The sequence below is a fragment of the Accipiter gentilis genome, chromosome 20, assembly GCF_929443795.1.
Source record: "Accipiter gentilis chromosome 20, bAccGen1.1, whole genome shotgun sequence".
Classification (NCBI taxonomy): Eukaryota; Metazoa; Chordata; class Aves; order Accipitriformes; family Accipitridae; genus Astur; species Astur gentilis.
The window spans coordinates 17,794,405-17,815,534 of record NC_064899.1 but is presented as its reverse complement, the minus strand read 5'-3'; the positions used below and the strand labels follow the sequence as shown (position 1 = coordinate 17,815,534).

The window sequence follows — 21,130 nt, the reverse complement described above, 5'->3', positions numbered from 1 at the left end:
AAACACAGACCCAAATCAGAGGGAACTCTTCTGGCAAGTCAAACAGCTGGGGAATAGGCACATAGTATGATCTGCAAGATCTGGCATTATACAAAATCATGGAACAGCAAATGAAAGAAAGCAAAGAGAACCCTACAGTCAGAGCGGTATTCTTACCCCAAACCTTGATCTCCATTTTTATGCTGACCAATTGTGATGAGTTGCAGATTTCTCAAACACCATGTTAAAAAGTTGTGCTATTGAAAATAAATATTTATTTAGTTTATTTCTAAGCCTTTAAGGGTTTTCTCATCTCATTTTCCAACATGAGAGCTACGAACGGAATACCTGAAAAAAATCTTGAGATATGACCAAGCAGGCCAGTTCAGCACCAGCAGAAAAGTTTCCTAACCTTTAACACATAAGAAAACAACACACAAAAGAAATTTTTGAGAATCAGTCTATTGTAATCATACACAAATCAGAACTTTTGTAAAACAGACTAATCAAAAGATTTAAAATAGCAATTTTTTCAAGCAAATTTCTGTGAACCGTTTCACCTACTGTAACAGAAATTTTATGAGATTAGGTATGTTCAGCAAACAAAAAAAATGAGTTAGTTGTTAAGGGAAGAGAAAAAGAGGTTGAAAGAGTAAAGAGTTTTCTCAATTGGAATCTGAAAAAAGAAGGCTCCTAAAGATACATTAAAAAATAAATGAACAAATTTGACCAATTTAAGCATAGGAAAGGTATTAATTTACAGATATAGACTGCAATAGAATCAATCAGGTGAAATTGTTTTAATTAATCTTGGGAAAAAATGTTAAAAATTGCAAACCTCTCATAAAGTAAAATTATGATCTTTAGATAAAAAACATTATAGGCACATTATATCACAGAGCTAAGTTACAAAATATCGTGTAAAGTACAAACACAACAAAATGCAAACTTTATCTCTTACCTTAAGAAAACAATAGAGTGCACTTGCAATAGCAATTTATGGTTCCTCAGTAAAATCAGGAGGAAGGGTCCTCCCCAATCTGTGACATTGCCTTGCACAAGAACAGAAAAGCAGTCGCCTCTTCTCCTTCATTTGTTTTTAGGGTTTTGAGGTTTTTTGGGTCATGATTTCAACTCCCTGCACTCACAAGGGCTAGAGATGGTCCTGCTATCACCGCTTCCCACCTACAAAGCCAATGAGGGTTTTATTATAGCTGACTGAGAAAAATAAAATAGCAAGAAACAACATCCTTTTCTTCCTGCTCCTGTGAGTAAAACTAGCAGCAGAGGTTTCTGGCAGAGCTGTTAGTGCCCGTGTTTGAGGCCATGCCTTATCAAAGCTCCAAGATGCCACCACTGCAGCCTGCTGGCATCCAGGATTCTGCCTCCAGATGAGCTCCTGATACTCCAGCACTGTCTGACTATACTGCTCCCAGCCAAGAGCAAGATGACAATTTCATTTTCTTCAGCATTTCTTAAGTAACAAGACGGAGTTGAGAGCAAATCTTCAACAATAGCCTGTCAATGAAGCTGTACCTGCCTATTCCAAAAGTCTCGGTTTGGGGATTACTCAGTCACCTCTCATTTGGAGAGAAAATCCAAGGCAGGAGAGCGCACAAAGAAGGCACTAAGAGGAGCTACCCAGAAGAGCAACCACGCAGTAACGTCTCCCCATCCCTCACGAAGCTGCTACACATTGCCAGCTACAGCAGAGGCCCAGATCTGGGGACCAAGGACATGCCACAGGAGGGGCAGCTGGGGAGCTGCATGCCCTCTGCTCAGAAATGCTCAGAAAAGGCAGAACTGAACCCTTTTCCACTCAGCTGCTTTTTGAAAGCTAATGGGGAAATGAAGTGGCATAATTTGCTTTTCTCAAGGAGTTTTCACTCCCTTCTCTTCAGCAGCTCTCCAGGTGAAGTTAGTTGGAGAGGTGTGACCCATGCCTCTCCTTCCCACCCGCCTGCGCAGTGGGGAAAGGAGAGGAGCCCAGACATCCCAGCCCTGCACGTTTGCAGGCACGACACCCAAACGGAGGCCAGTTTGGCAAGACAAGTTGTGGTCCCAGCTGCACTGAGCATTTGTATGAGGATCTCTAGCTGGGTTTTCATGGTTTGCCCTGTTTTTAGACTCAGGTCGCATCCTGTTTGGTTTGGTGACCTCTGGCACACGCGGTAGGTGAATCCACCAAAACATGGGCTGTTCCAAAAAGGAGTGGGTTTGTTTTGGTTGTTATGTAACAGTTGTCTGCAAAACATTTATTGTCTTTTCATCTCTCTGCAATCTCTATGGGTTATTTTGGCCACATACACCAGCTACATTAGACTTACAGGTACAATCACAGAATTGCAATTCAGAGGAAAAATTATAGAACCTCCTGGCTCTCCAGGTTTTATTGCTTTTTAATGTGAATTTATAATGGGTATTCTGTGCTATTTGCTAATTCTCCAGATTACATTCTCCATATCTCCAGATTATATTCTCCATAATCTTTTTTTAATGTATTTGCTCTAGGAATTAATTCGGTTTGATCACTAAGAATATCTCTCCTTTGCTTTTGTATAGACAGGCACACATTCAACACAGGAGACTACTTGTCAGTCTGAAGCAGAGTGAAAAGTCTGTACAGATGCTGATATACACCTTCCCCACAAATGTAGTGCCAGAGTTGAACCATAGAATGGTTTGGGTTGGAAGGAACCTTAAAGACCATCTAGTTCCAACCCCCCTGCCATGGGCAGGGACACCTTCCGCTAGACCAGGTTGCTCAAAGCCCCATCCAGCCTGGCCTTGAAGAAGTGGGTTGAAAGCAACCCAATTCTCACAGCATCTTGCAACTCTGCTTACAGCATAACACTTTGATGTATTTCTCCCACCGTCACTCACTGCATCCTCTGTAGAGAGGGAGACAGACCCCAGAACATGAATTGCTCAGTTTGGCCCCCAAAACCACTTTTCACACATTCAAGAATAAGTAAGACCTTTTTAAAATCAATGGACTCTACATAGCATTTATAGACAACAGATTAGGCTCCCTATTCCAAAAGGGCTGCTGAATGCTTTAGGTAGTCATTACTATAAAAATATCCCACATCAGAAGCCACCATACGGCTGTCTAGAAACCTTCTGTTCCATCACAGTATTGTAGCCTCACATTTCATTGCTTTGTCTGCTTCCCAGTATGACATGCACTAAATCGAAGAAATTGCTTGCGTGTCTATTCACGTCTCCATTCAGCACTACGCCCGCTCTCCTCTACTTCCTCTTGCATTTAACTGGGCAGGATAAAAAGACATGTTTGTGGCATTAGGAAATATTTCGCCCATTGCACTACTTCAGATTTGCCTTCTGTTTGCTTGCTTCACGTCAGGGAAGTTTTCTCAGGGCTGGCTTTGCACAAGTAGTTATGTTAAGCTCTGTTCATACTGCTTCAGGACAGAGATACAGTATTCAAGCACGAGCTTTGGAGTGAGGATCATCGCACTAAGTAATGAGAGATTTTAACAGATGCCTTGAAGGTTCTAAAGCTAGAGAAATGTAAAAGATATACCATTTCAGTGTATATCTCCAACACGACCTGATGCCTTTTCCATTTTGAAACAGAGGATGCTAGCAAGTTGTCTGGTTTAGGACCATCAGTTCATGGAAGGAGTGGGATCTTACCATACTTCTGTGCTGCTTTTCTCAATAAACACAGAACTGCAGGGGCAAAAGCAAACCGCTGCGTCTGTTCATGAACGTAATTGCTGCGTTTTCTGTTCCAGCTCATCCTTGCCACATGGGAAGGAGGCTACAACTTGCAGTGCCAGAACCTCCACAGCGCCGGGGAGGCCGACCTCCGGGTGAGATGCAGCAGCAGCTCAGCTCCCAGCATCCGCAGCAGTCCTTCCCTCTGCGTCCTCGGTGCAACGCTTCTGTGCTCACAGCAGTTATAAGGATGTTACTGATGACATCTGTAACATGAGAGTTTTAATCAAGTTGCATAACACCTGGTAGCAAACAAGAAGCGTTACCTTTCTGATTCGATATAGATGCATCCTTGCTGTAGAATGCATGACGGAGTATTTTGAAAGGCTGTGTATCAAGATCTGGGATCAAAACAGCATTGTCTATTAAAACAGAGAATACGGATCATTTAAGAAATTGGGAGAAAAATCAATCGTCTAAGATGTAACACTTCTTGGGCTCTAGCTGGAAACTGATATAAACCCAATTTGAAACTTTGGAAAACTGCAGCAACATTGTGCTGGCTTGGCACATCTCTAGTTTCAACCCTTATTTCCGCATTACAGCGATTCCACGTATTAACTGTCTGTCATTCCCCACTTCAGGCTTGCTTTCCAGATTACGTTAGAGCTCAAAGACAGAAAGATTGGTTAACTTATATCATTTCCCCCAATCCGCCAAATTTGTCTGTGTTTTGGCAAGGAAAGAGTCAGTTAAATACCTTTTCCCCATCAACAAGATATTTCCCCCTTTCTGTTTTAACTAACTGTCTTTAACTGTCCTGGGACATACCCTGAGCACTGATAAAGTGTCTCAACTCCAGAGGAAGATCTAGTCTACAGCGCTGAGTGTCAAAGTTCGATTATTTAAAAAGAAGCAGCTGCCAGCAAAATCTGTTCAGTACCAAGAAAGTATAAGTGGTAACACCCTTAAAAAAACCACAACCCACACAAAAACCCCACACAACTGTATCTTTAATGAAAAAAAATAGAACAATTAGAAAACCCTCAAAGTTTATATTTCTTAAATTATATTTAGATAATTATATATTTACACAATCACATAAAAATAACGCAGTTTTTCTAAACTGCCTTATTCAAAAGGGAAATAAAATTGAAGCAAGAGCTTGTGCTCCTCCTTCAAAAGGCTATTAATGCCTTTTGGGAAGTTGCATGCCTAGGGACTGATGAAGTACAGCAATCTTTAAGCCCTTTTATGAACAGATATTGATCTCCTGCTCCTTTGTTCTTGCTTGTACAGGTAGCCAAGGTGCTGTGGTGGTATTATTTTTCCAAAGTAATTGAATTCACGGACACTATCTTCTTTGTACTGAGAAAGAAGAGCAGCCAGATCACCTTCCTTCACGTGTATCACCATGCCACTATGTTTAACATTTGGTGGTGTGTTCTGAACTGGATACCTTGTGGGCAAAGTAAGTCTGTGTTCGCTTCATCACCTGGGGTATAAGTGACCTGTTGCTGGTGGAGAATCACATCACCATGCAAAGCAAGTATATCACTGACAGCATCATTAACTTTCATAGCCTTTCAGAACTGCTGAACACCTGCGGACCACGGTAAAATTAAAAGCATGGTTAAAAGCTCAGGCCAAAAATATCTGAGTGTTAGGCCCCAGATTTTCCACTTAGCTACCTCTCACATTTACTTCTCTTTGAACCACTTTTAGACAGCATGACACTGCTGAGTAGCATGCAAGAGCGATCACATGCAAGACCTACTCCAAAAGCAGATGTAGGAAGAAATCATGACCCTAGTAAAGTCAGTGTCAATCACGACAAATAAACTCCATAGTATTTTTACAAGTTTGACTCCTGTATACATCAATCTGACATTCTGCTTTAGCAAGATACTTTACTTACATAATCACTAATTAAAATACCAGTTTGAGTTTATTTTGTTTTAAATGAGAATACATCTCATTCAAGCAGCAGAACTACTGGACAGCCAGAACTGATCAATATGGTCTTACGTTTCATATTGAAATAGCAGAAGTAGCAGCATCCTTTGCCTTATTATATTTTGGGTTCGATATATTTTGCAACAGTGATCTTTAAACGTCTTGGCTCTTAGAAGGATACAGTAATTGCCATCATCTCCCCTCTTGAAGTGGCAAGATGTATGGTACCACAGGCTGGTCACTTGGCATTTGTACACTAAATCCAAACAGCAGAGAACTACTCCAGGTGTCTCACAACATGCACACTTTTCCAGGGCTTCAGACAGCCAGAGGCTTCCTATGGGATTGTTATCAGAGTTGAGAAGACAATCAGTTTTCCTACTTTGAGCTATTAAAGGGAGTCACCTCAGTCTGCTGTAATATTTTGTAAAGCAACTTGTTGCAGGTGTTTTTCAGAACAAAGAGCAGAATTCACATTTGTTGGCACTTATTACAAAATCAAAGTAAATTGCTGTTATGGATAGAAGCAGCGATCAAGGATTTCATCGCAGTCACGAGCTATTTCTAACAGAGGTGTAAACAAATTAGTAGGGGTTTGTGCTTTCTATTTTGTCTGAACATATTCCCCATACTTTGCACTAGCTTTGCACTATGGTAATTAACAGAATGGAAAAATCGGTAGCTAAGAAATTAGTCAGTAATTATTAAGTAATTAATCAGTTGAAAAATCAAAACAATTGGTGAGACCATCTTGTAGTTGTCAAGCACTGCCATCAAACACATGAGCATACAGCCATATAGTAGAAAGAGTAGTGCTGCTACTTCTCAATAGTCTGTAAGGTACAGAGGGTAACTCATTTGCTCTAGAATTAGTATTTACTAAGTGTAGCTCAGTAGAGTGGCAAGATATTATCTGGGGTGAAATTCTGGAAATCTGCGTTTAGCAGAAGAGCCACAAAAAAAAAAAAAAAAAAAAAAAAAAAGAGAGAGAGCAGTGCTCAAACACAGCCACGCAAGGCTAGTTTAATTCAGAGTAAAGCCCTTACTACTGCATCAGGGAGCAGGAGAGCATGTGCCTCCCAGCGTCCTAAGCTGTGATACCAGCAGCACAGTCACCCACAGTGGTGTCTAAAGCTTACAGCGATAACGGAGAAATTCACAGAAATAACATTTGGGAGGGGAACAAAAGCAATGTCCTGTAAACTACAGAATAGAAAAGTGGAACAGACAAAAAATACAGGATGAAAATACAAATATTCAGCATGAGAAACCCCCCCTAGGAAGTATCACTCAGTTTGTCAGTTGTTCCTAAACCAGCATCTCTTCACATCAAGAATGTCTTTAGCTAAGGATATGCACAAAGGGAAGACTTACCACGTGCAAGACGCATCACTGGGAATATCCTCTCTCACTTTTTAGCAGTTGGTATATAAAAATGTTTTCCTTGATGGATTTTTATAGGTTTCTTTGGACCCACTTTGAATAGCTTTATCCATGTGCTTATGTATTCTTATTATGGACTGTCAGTCATCCCTTCTATGCGCAAGTATCTCTGGTGGAAGAAATACCTCACTCAGGCACAATTGGTATGTATTTATTTTACTCTCAACTTAACAATTAGAAATCCTTCAAAATGCCAGGGAGGGCAAAATGATTGATAGATAACACTGTCATTTGCAGAATTAAGCCAGTTAGAATTCAAATATAATAAAGCTATCATACAGAATAAGTCACTAGTGCAGCCCCGTGTAACTTAGAGGAAACAACGCTCAGAAATATTTTATACAACACAGTAGAAACTCTAGAGTCCATAAAACTCCATTATTTTTGATCTTTTGCATAGAAAATGGACACCGCTTAATCACAGCAAATAGACTGATTAAAAAGTTACAAAAACTGTCTGACAGAGCCAGCTCTAGCTGGCTCCAAGATGGACCCACTCCTGCCCAAAGCTGAGCCCATCAGCAAATCTGAGGGCACCTCTGTGATATCGTATTTAACGAAGGGTAAAAAATGCTGCAGAACAGCTGAGAGAAAGGAGTAAGAAAACGTGAGAGAAACAGCCCTGCAGACACCCAGGTCAGAGCAGAAGGAGGGGAGGAGGGGCAGAGATTCCCCTGCAGCCCCTGGGGAAGACCATGGCGAGGCAGGCTGTCCCCCCCACAGCCCATGCAAGACCGCAGTGGAGCAGATCTCCACCTGCAGCCCACCAAGGACCCCACACTGCAGCAAGTGGACATGCCCTGAAGGAAGCTAGAGCCCATGGCGGACCCCACACAGAAACAGGCTCCTGGCAGGACCCACGCAGGAGCAGATTTGCTGGCAGGACCTGCTGGGGACCCACACTGGAGTAGTCTGTTCCCAAAGGACTGCACCCCATAGAAAGGGCCCACAGTGGAGCAGTTCAAGAACTGCAGCCCGTGGGAAGGATCCATGTTGGAGAAGTTCATGCAGCACTGTCTCCCATGGAAGGGACCCCATGCTGGAGGAGAGAAAGAGCATGAGGAGGAAGGAGCAGCAGAGCCAAAGCAATATGGACTGACTGCAACCCCCGTTCCCCATCCCCCTGCACTACTCAGGGGAGAAAGTATAAGGGTCAGAAGTGACGTTGAGCCTGGGAAGAAACAGGGGCGTAGCAGAAGGTGGTTTTAGTTTTGTTTTATTTCTCACTATACTTCTCTGTTATTAATTGGCAAGAAATTAAATTAATCTTCCTGAGGTCAAGCCTGGTTTGCCTGTAATAGTAATTAGTAAGCTTTACCAATTACCCTCCCTGCCCTTACCTCAGCCCATGAGTTTTTTCATCTCATTTTCTCCCCCTACTCTACTGAAGAGAGGAATTAAGACAGCAGCTGGGTGGGCACCTGGCAGCCAGCCAAGGTTAACCCAGCACACCACGGTACAACTACAAAATGCAAAATTATGTAAACCAACTCTTCGACAAGACAGAAGTTGTCAGACTTCTAAAACTCTACTCCAGCAGTTGCTGTACCCAAAGAGCTGAGCCACATCAAAACCTTCTATCAACAAAATACAAGGCTTGATATGAAATTAAGTTCCTTTCACTTTTTTTATCTTAGGGCCTGTTAATATTATTTGGGAGTTCAGACATTTGCAGTAAGCTTTAAAATACCTGTGTAGAAATGTGTTTAGCAAATGCTGCTTCTTTGAGCTGAGACCATCCCTGCAGTTGAAAGAAGCTGCCCTGTTTGAAATGCACCCCAGTACACTGGATTGAGGGCATGCTCATTTTTGCTTCATTTGTCCCCATCTTAACTCTGTTAATGCAACTGCCAGCCTACCTGAACTTCTCCTCAGACCTGGGATTTCCATTTTCTGTTCAGACTTCTAAAACTATTGCCTGGAGTCTTCAGAGTTTTCTCGAGTTTCTGCCTAGTAACAGAGCCAACATTCCCTGGCATGACACGGTCTAGAAGATAGAACCACCCCTAATTAAAAATAAAGCACTTTTGTTTTGCCAACTAGGCCTATAAACTCAAATTTTTAGAAATCTCTGACCCCTTAGGGTTTTTTTAATTTCATAATAGCTCCATTAACCCTCACAGTACATTCACAGGTTCAGAAAGGATAGTTTTCAAGAGTACTCAAAGAGCAGGACTAGGCGACATTGTTATATCTGATATAGCTAGCATCAACCCTTTCTCAGCAAATACTCATGCATGATCTTTCCTCCACAGATTCAGTTTCTGCTCACTATTGTGCATACACTTAGTGCAGCTGTGAAGCCATGTGGATTCCCATTTGGCTGCCTCATGTTCCAGTCCTCCTACATGGCCACACTGGTCATTCTCTTCATAAACTTCTACATTAAGGTAAGCAGACTTCCAAGAGCTCTCTGACAAGAGGTGCTGGGGGGGATAATTTTTTCAATAGCAGTCTTGATGAACTTACATGTAGAATAAGCATCAGTACTTAAAATACATTTGTATTAAAATATATATGTCAGCTAAGAATGATAGATACAGTAATGTCTGCAAGAGGCAGTTATTCAGTAATGATGACCTCCCCTTGCAGCTCAGCTCTTCTGCACTTGTATAGCAAGTCAGGTACCACATTCAGAACTTAAGTCTAAATTTGCTCTGCGCAGCAACTTTCTGAGTCCTCCTCCCTCCTTGGAAGAAGGAAACAAGCAGCTCTGTCTTTGCATTGTTTATTTCAGCCTTTTTTAGTAAGGAGTGCTCCAGCCTGCCTGCACACATAGGGCTTTAGTGAAAAAGGCTTAAAGTCTCTTTTGACATCAAGAAGTATTACAGTAATACTAGTAAGGTAATATCACCCACGGCAGTGAAAATAATACAGTTCCCTTAAGGCAGTCTGAAACGAATATACACATCTGCATCAACAACCACCAGACAGCTTCATTTTACAGTTAACCATAAGTAGTGCTTGGGGGGCACTAAATAAATCCAAGTATTCACTTTGGATTTTGCTTTTATAGACATACCGGAAAGCACCTTCAAGAACAGCTATAAAGGAAACCCCTATCACAACAGAAATCAAGAACGGTTTCCATAAGGACTACTTTGCTGCTGCCAATGGATTTCTGAACAATAAGAAAGCACAATAAGTATAGTATTTCCTATGATTTTTTTCTAAAAAAAAAAAAAGAAGAAGAAAAAAGACAGAATTACGAGCTTTAGCTTAAAACCTATTTGATTACATTTATCAGTTCTTTGTACCAGACACTTATTAATGTACTGCTATTTAGGTTTTAACCAAATGAGTAGAATTACTTGTCCTGTTGATCACCACCATCGGAACAAAGGCAGCCAAGGTCTTTCTCATATGAAAAAGCAAACCTTTCTGATCTCTAATGCTGACGACATAAAAACGCCTTATAAAACACTTGATGGATAAACCCATTAATGCCTTCAACAGGTTAGGACTCTGTTCAGACTAACGCAGTGAGCACGTTCTGTGCGTGCAAGAGGTCTTGAGGCAAGGCTTCACAGTGCACCCAACACTTTCAGCTAAACTGTGGCCAAGGTTGGGAAAAGGAAGGGGCAGGGGGGAGGAATTGAGAATCATACCTTTTCCAACACCATACCCCTCTGATTCTTCCCAGCCGTTCCCCAAAGCACGCTCCCTCCCATAGACACCAGTGGTATTTAGAATACATGGTATCACATGATGATACAGGGTTTTGAGCTCTAGTCAGGGCAAAACAAGTCACTTCGGATATGCTAAATTAATAGGAGTTCTGAGTAAATAGATTTTGAGAGAAATAAGAGCTCAACAACTTAATTAAGATAAATCCTTTGAGTGTAAATGTGCACAAAGTTAATCCCATACAACCACTGCTAATTTGAAGCAAACTGACATGCCACATACCAATAGACTGGAAGACATAGAAAGTCTTAAAAGTGAATTCAGCAATGAGCAAAGCACATTATATAGGAATTTCTGTGCTAGGTGAGCCTTATTCAGACTGGTCTCTGACTGGAGAAACAGATGGGACTGAGGCACAATCCTCTGTAGGGAAAGCAAGGAGATATTTGCTGTCTGCAGCTGTAATGGTGTATCTCTCAATAGCCAGTCACTATCTTCTCAGCTTCAGTTAGCTGCATTTACCTCCCATTTAAATGGTTAGAAAGGAAGAATACCCAAGGTTAGCTTTGGGGATCTGCCCTCGCCCTTTTCTCATTTAGCCCCATTCAAAATCTCTACTAAAAAGTGGACGCAGACTTTTTTCTCTCCCTTTTTCACAATTAAATAGTTCTGATCTCTTCCAGTCCAGCGGGTACAAATTCTCTCAACAAAACCACTTTTTGGAGTCGCCCCAGCCCAGCCAGCGCAGAGGGACCAAGCAGCCACAGAGGGCCCATGTGGAGAGGAGGCTGTCCCAAATCCTGCTCCTCCAACTGTTCTCCATCTCCCCTCTAGATGATCTGTCATCAGGGGGTCTCAGAGCCTGCAGGTGCAAAGGCAGAAAGGTTTGTCCCAGAGAGCGGGGGGGGGGTGCAGGGCAGCCAGCCTCACCAGGAGCAGCCGGAGAGCCCGCAGCCACGAGGGCTCGTGGATAAGAAGGAAAGGGGCTGAGGACGTGGTACAGTACAGGGGAAGAACAGACGGGTTGTCCAGCAAAAGCAAGAGGAGAAAATGGCATGGAGAAGGGTGTCTCGAGTCAGAGTTCAGTCTGAATTGTGCTTGAAAGTCCCATTGGATCCCATCTGTCTCCAGCCAGTTCCAGCTCTGTCACAATGTGGACAAAACCTTTCTGCTCCAGCAGAAAACTGGAATCCCCAAAATGCTGCAGCACAAACAGTACGTTTGAGCAGCCTGGCTGCTAAACTGCATCACCATGAACTGGGCAATCAAAATAACTGTAATATTCAAACACTTTCACACCACCACCACAGACATGCATCTAACTGGTGTGTATTCACATTTGCTCCCGCTTCATGAAGCTGGCCACAGGGAAAGGCAGTGTTTTGCTCTATTTAACATTCAATAAGGAGGGAAGGCAGCAACCAAAAAAAACCCAAACCCAAACCACCCTCAGTCACAAAGCCTGGATGCTCTGTGCATATATTAGTTCTCAGTGGCCCTTCCAGAACATTTGCTTTGCAGATCTTTCTGGTTGATACTGTAAAACTCACAAGTTATAAGAAATCAGTGGGTTTGACTGAAGGTGTTGTACGTGGTCCTAAGAAAGAGCTTCAGAGCTCTGCGGACATCAGATTGATACTGGAAACCAGGGTAAAGGCAGAGGGAATCAGAAGAGCTGACAAGATATCACACAAGACAACTAGCTGAACCATGCATCTGAGGCAGGCAACAAAATGGTTGCGTGGCCTAGTGTGGATTTTAGGCCGAGTGGAGTCTGTAACCTTTTGATGGCAAAGCATGCATTTGACTATCAAGGTGGACAGCGTCAGCGTGCTAAATGTTAAAGTTTACTACAGCAACCAAACCCACGGATACTGTCTTTTGTTTTGTTGAAACCTCATTCAAAAGAAAAAGAAATAAAAAGAAATAAATAAATGCCTTACTTGAAACTCAAAGGGCTGGGGAAAAAAAAAAAAAAAAAAAAAGAAAAAAAAAGGAAAAAACCAAGACAGTCTCACCTTGCAGATCCAACCAGGAAGGCTGGAATCAGGTATGTTTAAAATTCTTCAGATCTGTCTTAACATCTTCAAAATGCTGCAACTTTGAAGAAGGAGAAGCGTTGACTTTTTAAACTGATTTTCCTGTAATACCTAACACTGTAAATAAACAAATTTTACTATCAGGCTGTCTCCACTCCTCTTTAAGGCATCAAATTGCTGGGAACTGGTTATTTGAGGCTACTTTTTTTCTCAGACTTTTTCAGAAAGTTGTTAGGGCACTCAGCTCAGACTGACAAACAACCTCCATAACTTTACATACCACCTTCACTGGTGTTGATGTAAAGCTCCCCTGTGGTTTTTGTACAACTGTTGGCTGTCCTCTGTCCTCCTCATTGACTGGGCAGGTGGTATTTCTGCATATCATGCTCATATACATGCACAAACTAATTAGGTTGATAGGAAACAGTTTTCTACAGCGCAGAAACACAGCATGTTTACGCTTCCTACTTAAGATACGTTTCTCTGGTAGACTGAACATCCCTATCCCTCCTAGACAGTCCTGCTTCTTAACGGTGGTTCTACAGGCAAAACAGGCTCCCACCCTTAGCTCCTCTGGATTTTAGTTCAGACACATGAAGTAGATGTGAATACCTCATACTGAGCTTGTGTTTTCCATCAGAGAAAAAGCACCTTCAGCCCAAACTTCAGTCCAAACAGATTTGTTAAAATTATCCTGGCTCTGGTACCTCCTTGTTCCCAGGCTCTCTTGCCATGCAGACTTTGGCTGGTGAAATTATTTTGATTCATCTATTATAAATGGGTAAAAACAGCAGTCTCGACTCTGATAGAGAAAAATTTCCAAATATTGCACGGGAAGACAACCATTGCATCCCACTCATTAGTTCAAGCAAGTTTGACTCCCAGTTTTTATTCACATTTAATTTAATGCATTCTGTGGTGCCCCACACACAATACCAAAAACACCTCTAGGTTTTGCTGCACATGACACCATGAGGGCACAGTGAAGCATAACTGGAGCATCACAGTTGAGACACGGTGGAGATACGACTTACCAAACATCAGCTTTCCACCCAAACTTACCTACCTGGGGGAAGAGAGCCTGGTTTACCTGTTCTTCGCCAAGATGTGGGATCCTGTCAGTCGGTTCAGACTTCCTTACTGGCAATGCAGCTTCTTGTGCTTGCTGTTTCTGCTATATAAAAGCTTTAAAAAAATCTCATTTGGGAGCTCTACCTGACAAAAATAAGCAGATAAATCAGCAGCCAACACAGCATGTGAATTTCCAGTGACTCCTGTGAAGACTTTGCATCTATGAGAGGCTTTTAATTGACACATATTTCCTGGAAAAAGGCAAAACCTAGGCTTGAATGATTATTTCAAACCAACAAAAAAGGGGACTATGGTCCAGTTCAGCAGCTGAATTTCAGTTAGGGCAGTAAAAGGAAGCACTGAGATTATCCTCAACGTATGCAAAAATTTTTAAGATTTTATCCTCATAATGCAATCAAAAAATATTTTGAGTTTGAGAAAAGGCTTAACTATTTCTGAAAGATTTGTTTCATTTCTGTTCGGAGCACTTTCAGTAAAATTATACGAATGGGATGAAGGACTAGGATCTCAACACCATAAAATGGCGGCAGGTGTTCCTTTTCTCTTTCCACCCAACCTACTGGGTTGCATTTACAGCCCTTGCTCAAGAATATGGAAAACAGACATTTAGTGCCCTGCACTGGCCAAGATGACGAGAACCCACAGCTCCCCATTTCCAGGACAATCTTTTGGGGCTTACATTATTTGAGCCAGAAGAAGCTAAATTGCTCTGTGGAAATGCAAATGGAGTTGTTTAACAGCAGGCCGTACCTGCGTAGCTTATAGACTAGTAGTTAGCCACTGTCCTGAAAGATGGGAGGTATGGGGTTTAGTTTGTTTCACTGGAGAATGAAAATCAGGTTTCTCTATGTGCCACATGAGTGAGCTAATCACTTGGACTGCAAGAAAAATAAAAGCATCATACAGCATCCTTCCCCTTCCTGAAGAGATTCCCACTGAAAAAGCATTTCTGGATTGAGCTGTTCAACCACAACTTGCCAATAGTTTCCTGTCCATTAAAAGCAGAAACCATGTGCAAAGGAATCCCTGACACCCAGCTTAACCACAAAGGGAAACCTGGAAAGCGTTAAGATACTGAAATGGAAAATGTTACAGCAGAGATGCTCCGTGGCTACCATGCTCACCCACAAATGGGCAGCGAGTCCATTGTTTTTACAGTGGTTGAACTGCAAGAGAAGCAATTTCAGACTTCGCTACAGCAGTTCTGTGTGCTGCTGTAAAGCCCTGTACTGGATGTTACCATGCAAAGATGGTATCTAGCACCATGGGCAGAAAAAAATTGGTATTGCTCTTGGAAAGAGACAAGACCTGTTACAGCTGATGGTGGCAAGGAGCATCCCATCTAAACACATAGGCTGAGTAGGGATTCTGGCAACTACATGTTCTCAGCACACTTCAAGCCACATTCACGGAAAGCAGAAGTCTCTCTGCATATGATTTCTTTGCAAGGACTGCCAGTTCTTAAATAGTTGTGTGGTTTTTTTCTCCTCCCGTACACATTCTCTCTTCTTGTGCTATGTTTAGAAGCAGTTTCCACATCCTATCAGCTGAAAATGAAGTTTGTCAGGCATGTTTTCACTTGGTAGCATGTTTAGACCACCCCAGGGGAATGGGAGAGGAGAAGGCACCTCATCCAGCCCAACAGGCAAAAATCACAACCACATGACTACTTGCATTCACTAAGGAAAATCTGTTGTATGGAAAAAAAAAAAAAGCCATTATCATGTTTTACCAAGCTCATCTGCTGGTAATGCAATACTCTAAACGTGAGGGTAGTACCAATCACCTTTCTAATGTGCTTTCAGGGCATTGCCTTTCCTCTGAAAGGACACAACAAGAGCTTTATGTTGCCAGCAGCTCCTCTGTCCTACAGAGCACCTGCGCCTAGGAACAGTGCTCATACCCATAGCAAGCCTGAAGACTCTGATAAATGAGTCCCTTGGTTAGGCATCAGCCTCAGCCAAGTAAAGATCATGGATTGATAAAAGGACCAGATACTGCAGCTTTAAGCTTCCTTCAGCCACAAGTATCCACAGCACGAAACACAAGCCCAGCAGCACCTAGTACCCTTGTAAATGAAAGCTGAAGCAGCCAAATATGCACCAGGACAAGATTTTAAAAATATTTCACAGTAAACAAATCAGAAGACAGACATTTATCATAGATAATCTCTGCCACTGTAGTGGGATCCAAGGTACAATTTTTCCTTCAGGTGAGGCAGGCTGATACCTAGCAGTTTTGTAAAGACTGCAACATCAGAAGCTGAGGCACAAGGATATCTCCACAGTCTCACGCCTAACTAGTTAGCACTACACAAGGAGTCACGATTGTTAAGAACAAGGGCTATTTCACCAACAAGGTACCGGAGTTTGGGGCAGCTACGTTTAACTAACACTCCCACCTCTGGTCCATTTGCAGTTTCTAAACTTACGTACAGTGCCCATCGAAACGCCATACACATGGCATCTCTTCTGACTTAATTTTAAACTGGACCGAAATACCAAGCCAATTAGCACTTTTTTCCTATCACACAGCACTGTAGCTAGTAACTCCTAAACTCTCCACACACAGCTCTGCTACCTGTAAAAAACCTGGTTTTCGAACAAAGCTAATCTTGCAATAACTTGTTTGTTCAAAGCTTGTACTTACCCATCAAGTCATCCTTTGATTCTCAGATTGTTTTCAGTTGGGACCTGATGATAGAAAACTGAAAGGAGAGACAATGAAGAAAACAATCTCAAAAATATAATTTCTTTCAGATTGAAAACACAAACACAGGAGGAGACATGCAAACACTTGACCCTGATGTTTTGGGCTCACCAGAGGGTATGTGTGAGAGGACAGGGAAGTAAAGCAGAAGAGAAAAAGCTATTCAGTTTGATTCACTGGTTTTGGGTGTTAGTAGCTTCCGAAGGAATGAAGAGGAAGGAATGAGCTTTACCAAGGCCCTTCCAGGAACACTAAAATTAAAGGAGAGAAATCAGGCTGCTGCTATGTGCTGAGGCTCAGCTTTACAGGGCTTCTCTCACAGTCTGACTATAAGTAATGCTTCCTCAACTCTTGCTCACAACAGACAAAAACCACCCTGTAATATATGATCAGGAAAGACTCTGTTGCTGTATTTGGTTCCATTGGTTCCAATATACAATAGCTCTCAGCTCTTCCTGGAAACACATCTGTTTTCCAGTGCACCACTCTCTTAGAGTCCTACCACTTGCAGAAGTGGGACCTGTCCCAGCACACTCCAGCCCACACCAGCAGCCCCTACTGAGAGCAGGGCAAGCCGACCTGGGGTCAGGGCAAACACAAACACACACAGTTCACTCTATGGTCACTCTGCCCCTTTCCAGCCATAGAGGACACCCTTTTTGCTGGCACTGCACAGCCTTTATGTAGCCTTGCCACTAGGTAACGGTAGCCCTCTAGACCTTGGATGGATCATTGCATTGATACAGAACGTGCAGGTAAACAAGCTCTTGGCACAGCATCGTCCCCTGAAAGAGATATGACAAAGATAGCAGGGGTTATAACAGGGTTTAACATCAAACTGGTTAAGAGCTTAAAATGCTTGAAGCAGTTGTCCTTAACTTGCACTTTGTATTTCCCATTTCTTTTTCTGGGTACTGATGCATGGTTTTTGCACTTCAGCATCCCCATCATATTCATTTTTCTGACTCAGAAGAACAGGTTGAAAATTGAGCTTTATCTATTTACACTGAAAGGAAGAAAATAATAAAAAAATATCTAGATAAAGAACACTTAAAAGAGCATAAGTGAGCATCCAAAGGAAACCTGCCAAGGTCTACTACCTACCTTCCAAAAATGAAATGTTAGGGTAACCCAGTTACAGGTTTGTGTTGCCAAAATATCATCTGCAGAAGCCAAATGGACTTACGACCTTCAGGGGATTTTAGCTCAAACATGCTGGACTGACCCAACAGTGCAGGAAGCAGTACGAGATGGGCTGTCCAAGATGCTGTCTCCAAACACAACAGCTACTGACTACAGATGGAAAGACCATTAAGAAAAACCAAAACTTCCAGTATGTGCTCCCAGCTCAGGCAGTTCGCAAGTTACCAAGCTAGAACTTGCTGAGCTTCTCAATAAGTAAAGCTTTTTATATGAAGGGATAGAAAAAGAACTGCAGGAATAGGAGACATCTAAGCTGTATGGCATCTGTTTCTGCTCTACCATACTTATCACTAAAAGCAGCTTTTTAGGGTTCAGATTTTTCCAATAAAACAGTTAAAAGCAAGTGTAGATGCATACAATATTATGATAATTTTTAATGAGTAATAGATCCTGATTTCTCCTTTATCCATGCCCTCTGAAGTGCTCAACAACCAGCTTCCAGGCTTTGTAGTGACAGGTTACATGGAAATTCAACAGTAAGAGATACAGTGTGCATCAGTCCTGTTTCTGTAAATTATCTAGCAAAGGTACTTCGATAAAAAAATATTCCTAAATTTTTAGTCACAGGAGATGCCAAGAGAGCATTCTGCCAACACACAGGAAGGGTGGGGAAACGTAGCAAAACAAGACTTGCTACACATCTACTCCATTGTGCTGACAAAGCTTAAATCCTTAGCAGCTTTAATGCAGAGAGCAATGAAGCCATCAAACAACATCTCAGAAACGAAAGAGCAACCATTAATTGTCACGGTTTGAAAAAAATTCAAGATAAAAAAATAATACTTAAACCAGAGACAGCCATCGCATCTCACCCTATTCCCATTTCAAACCTCCCCTTTGGGCAGTAAGCTCCTTGGGGGTGCAGGCGAGCAAGTCTAAACCAGCCAAGGCAACATCCACCCCGAAGGTGATGACACATGCCCCAGGGATGCAGGGTATCGGGGTATTTCTGTGGCTTTGCAGAATTCAGTATAGAAGAGCAGCCGCAGTGTGGATCTCCCCTCTCAATTCTTAGTTCTGCTTCACATCAAGCGCCTCGGTAGTCCTGGTTGCATCCATCCTGTCTGGCCAGGTCACGCAGCATAAAACCATGGGATGAGGGCATTTACCCAGGAACTACTAGAAGGCTCACCTTGGTACTTAGGGCTGGGAGCAACGTTGCACAAAGCATCCCTTTACATTCCCTAGCGTGAACTCTGGGTTACAATAACAAGCAACAGGGCAGCTCAAGGCCTTACCACACTCCGAGAGCCAGCACCTTGACGTTACTACTCAGGTAGTAAAAGCCCCAAATGTGTTTCTATTTTGGACCTAGTACAGCCAGGCAATAGGAAGGGCTGCTCAGATCACTCAGGCTGATATCTTAAAGCCCGTTTTGGCTAATGACGCTGCTGGTGCAACCACAGCATACCACCGCCACACCAGTGGGATATAAAGCATGCCAAAAACTCTGTTAATGGGCTGCAAATCTAAATAGATTTACCAGGCACAAACAGAGCTTTTCACAGAAGTTACAGATTCACCTCCCAAAAGACAGAGCCACTTTGGCTGAGTGCTTTGAGAGACTGGATTCAGATGGCAGCTGGAAAGACACTGAAGAGCATCAGGAGGATGCAGCATAGTCAGGTCACCAGGGCCAGCCCTCAGAAATAAATGCAAGGTAGTGGATGCGAAATCACAGCTTCAGCCCTTCACACTGTGAACAGGAGAGAGCAGGTGAGTGGACGTGGAGCTTTAGGGCAGGGATTAAGAGGCCTTTTCTTTTAAATTACTCCAGAAAAGAAGAGCCAACCATCCCTTGACATGAATGAAGATGGAGTCCTGACTCATGCCAACTCCAGTCAGGAATACTTAAGCTAAAGGAATAAGCATAACATCCAGAGAGTGATTATGTAATGGTAACCACAGCTTCTCATGGTCGCATTACCCTGTATGATCTTCTCAAGAAGGAACAGTTTCAGCCCCCCAAAGGACATTCAGTGGTGAAACAAAACCTGGCAGAAGTGGGCTTTTGTCATGAAGGTACATTGTGTGCAGGGAATGACTCCCTCCACTCCAACCCACACAGCGGTCTGAGATAGGTTTTATAAGATACATAGAAAGACAGAGCTCGGAAACTTGCCATGTTCCCACAAATTCACTAAGATGCACTAGCATATATGAAGTCTGCCACAGCATTAAAGACAGTTTGTGAAGACCAACCATGATTTAGGAAACTCTGTCAAAGAAGATGATGTTGTTAAATAGCATGGTTTAATTGCTACTCACTTTTGAGATACATTTGATGCTAGTTTATCTAATCCTAACACTGTTCACTGTACTTTAAACTCTCTTAGAAGCCAATAGTCACTGGGTTTAAAAATAATTTCTCCAGCATCACTTGCCATTTTTCTCTGCAATGCTCCAAGTTTCTTGCCCTCCACAGTCTCCAGTTTGCCATCAGGTACCTGGCCAATATCCAGTATATCCCTCTGTGCTTTTTCTGCAATCCAGAATTGAGTGCCTCTGGTTTCAAGCCAGCAGTTCCCACAGTGCTGGATGCACATGAGAAAGGCTACCCCTAACACAACCCATGCAGGGTATACAGGACTCTGGAGTCCCTTCCCACAGGCACGCACAGTGCACCAATTCAAAAGAAATGAGGAGATTGTTATCCTATGCGAACAATATTTTACTCAGAATCAATCATTAAATGCTTTTACATTTGATAAAGGTATAGCAGAATACTCAAAGAAAGGCAATATATGAATCAGTTTGGTGGCTAAATCATGATGTTTAGCTCATTTTCTATTTCTTCGATATTTAATGGACCAATTTTGCAGAAAAACTTGATGTTATCAACACAGGGGTCAAAACTAGACCACTCAGCAGTGTGTATTTTTTTAAGCAGAATGTGATTTTTCTCCTTTTTTTTTTCCTTTCCATTTAAAATAGATTAACATCCTTCACAGGACTATCTTCACACTGCATAAGGTCCTCAAATGTTAAAGAGCTCTAATGAACTCAGGAGTTTGCTAGTCAGAAGGAATAACGAACACGTTGTTTTCTACTGCCTTCTTCATTGGGTGTTCATACTGCAGGGAAGGAAAAAAGAGATCATTAAAAACATTCCAAAACTTTATACAAACATTTATATTGCATAAGAACAGAAACTGTAGAGATTCTACAAGCATATCTAAATTCACCTTTTAATCCTTAAGCACCTACCCTGGAACAAGATGCTGCAGGATGAGCCGCTCCCATGACACGATTGCTCTTTCCTCAGCCCTGCCTTTCTTTAAAGGTGTCCCTCATGAGGAGCACCTCTGGTAAGGGAAAGGTCTATGTCCCTAAGCAACTTAGTGCTCATAATGAAAACTTCTCCCTATGGAAAGGCTCAGGATTCCAGCTTTAACAGA

At 42.3% G+C, this 21,130-nt stretch overlaps 2 protein-coding genes across 2 annotated transcripts in view; one reads left to right on the top strand and one right to left on the bottom strand.

Moving 5' to 3' along the window:
* ELOVL2 (ELOVL fatty acid elongase 2) overlaps positions 1-12,103 on the top strand; it is a 55,022-nt gene extending 42,919 nt beyond the window's left edge. The window contains exons 4-8 of the mRNA XM_049824026.1: positions 3,741-3,818; positions 4,963-5,134; positions 7,081-7,205; positions 9,318-9,452; positions 10,079-12,103. Coding sequence (XP_049679983.1) covers positions 3,741-3,818; positions 4,963-5,134; positions 7,081-7,205; positions 9,318-9,452; positions 10,079-10,207 — 639 coding nt within the window. The 3' untranslated portion in view covers positions 10,208-12,103. The remainder of the gene's footprint in view (positions 1-3,740; positions 3,819-4,962; positions 5,135-7,080; positions 7,206-9,317; positions 9,453-10,078) is intronic.
* A 109-nt stretch (positions 12,104-12,212) lies between these two features.
* The window catches only part of LOC126048717 (synaptonemal complex protein 2-like), a 35,644-nt gene continuing 26,726 nt past the window's right edge, over positions 12,213-21,130 (bottom strand). Inside the window, exon 32 of the mRNA XM_049824042.1 lies at positions 12,213-20,806. Coding sequence (XP_049679999.1) covers positions 20,747-20,806 — 60 coding nt within the window. The 3' untranslated portion in view covers positions 12,213-20,746. The remainder of the gene's footprint in view (positions 20,807-21,130) is intronic.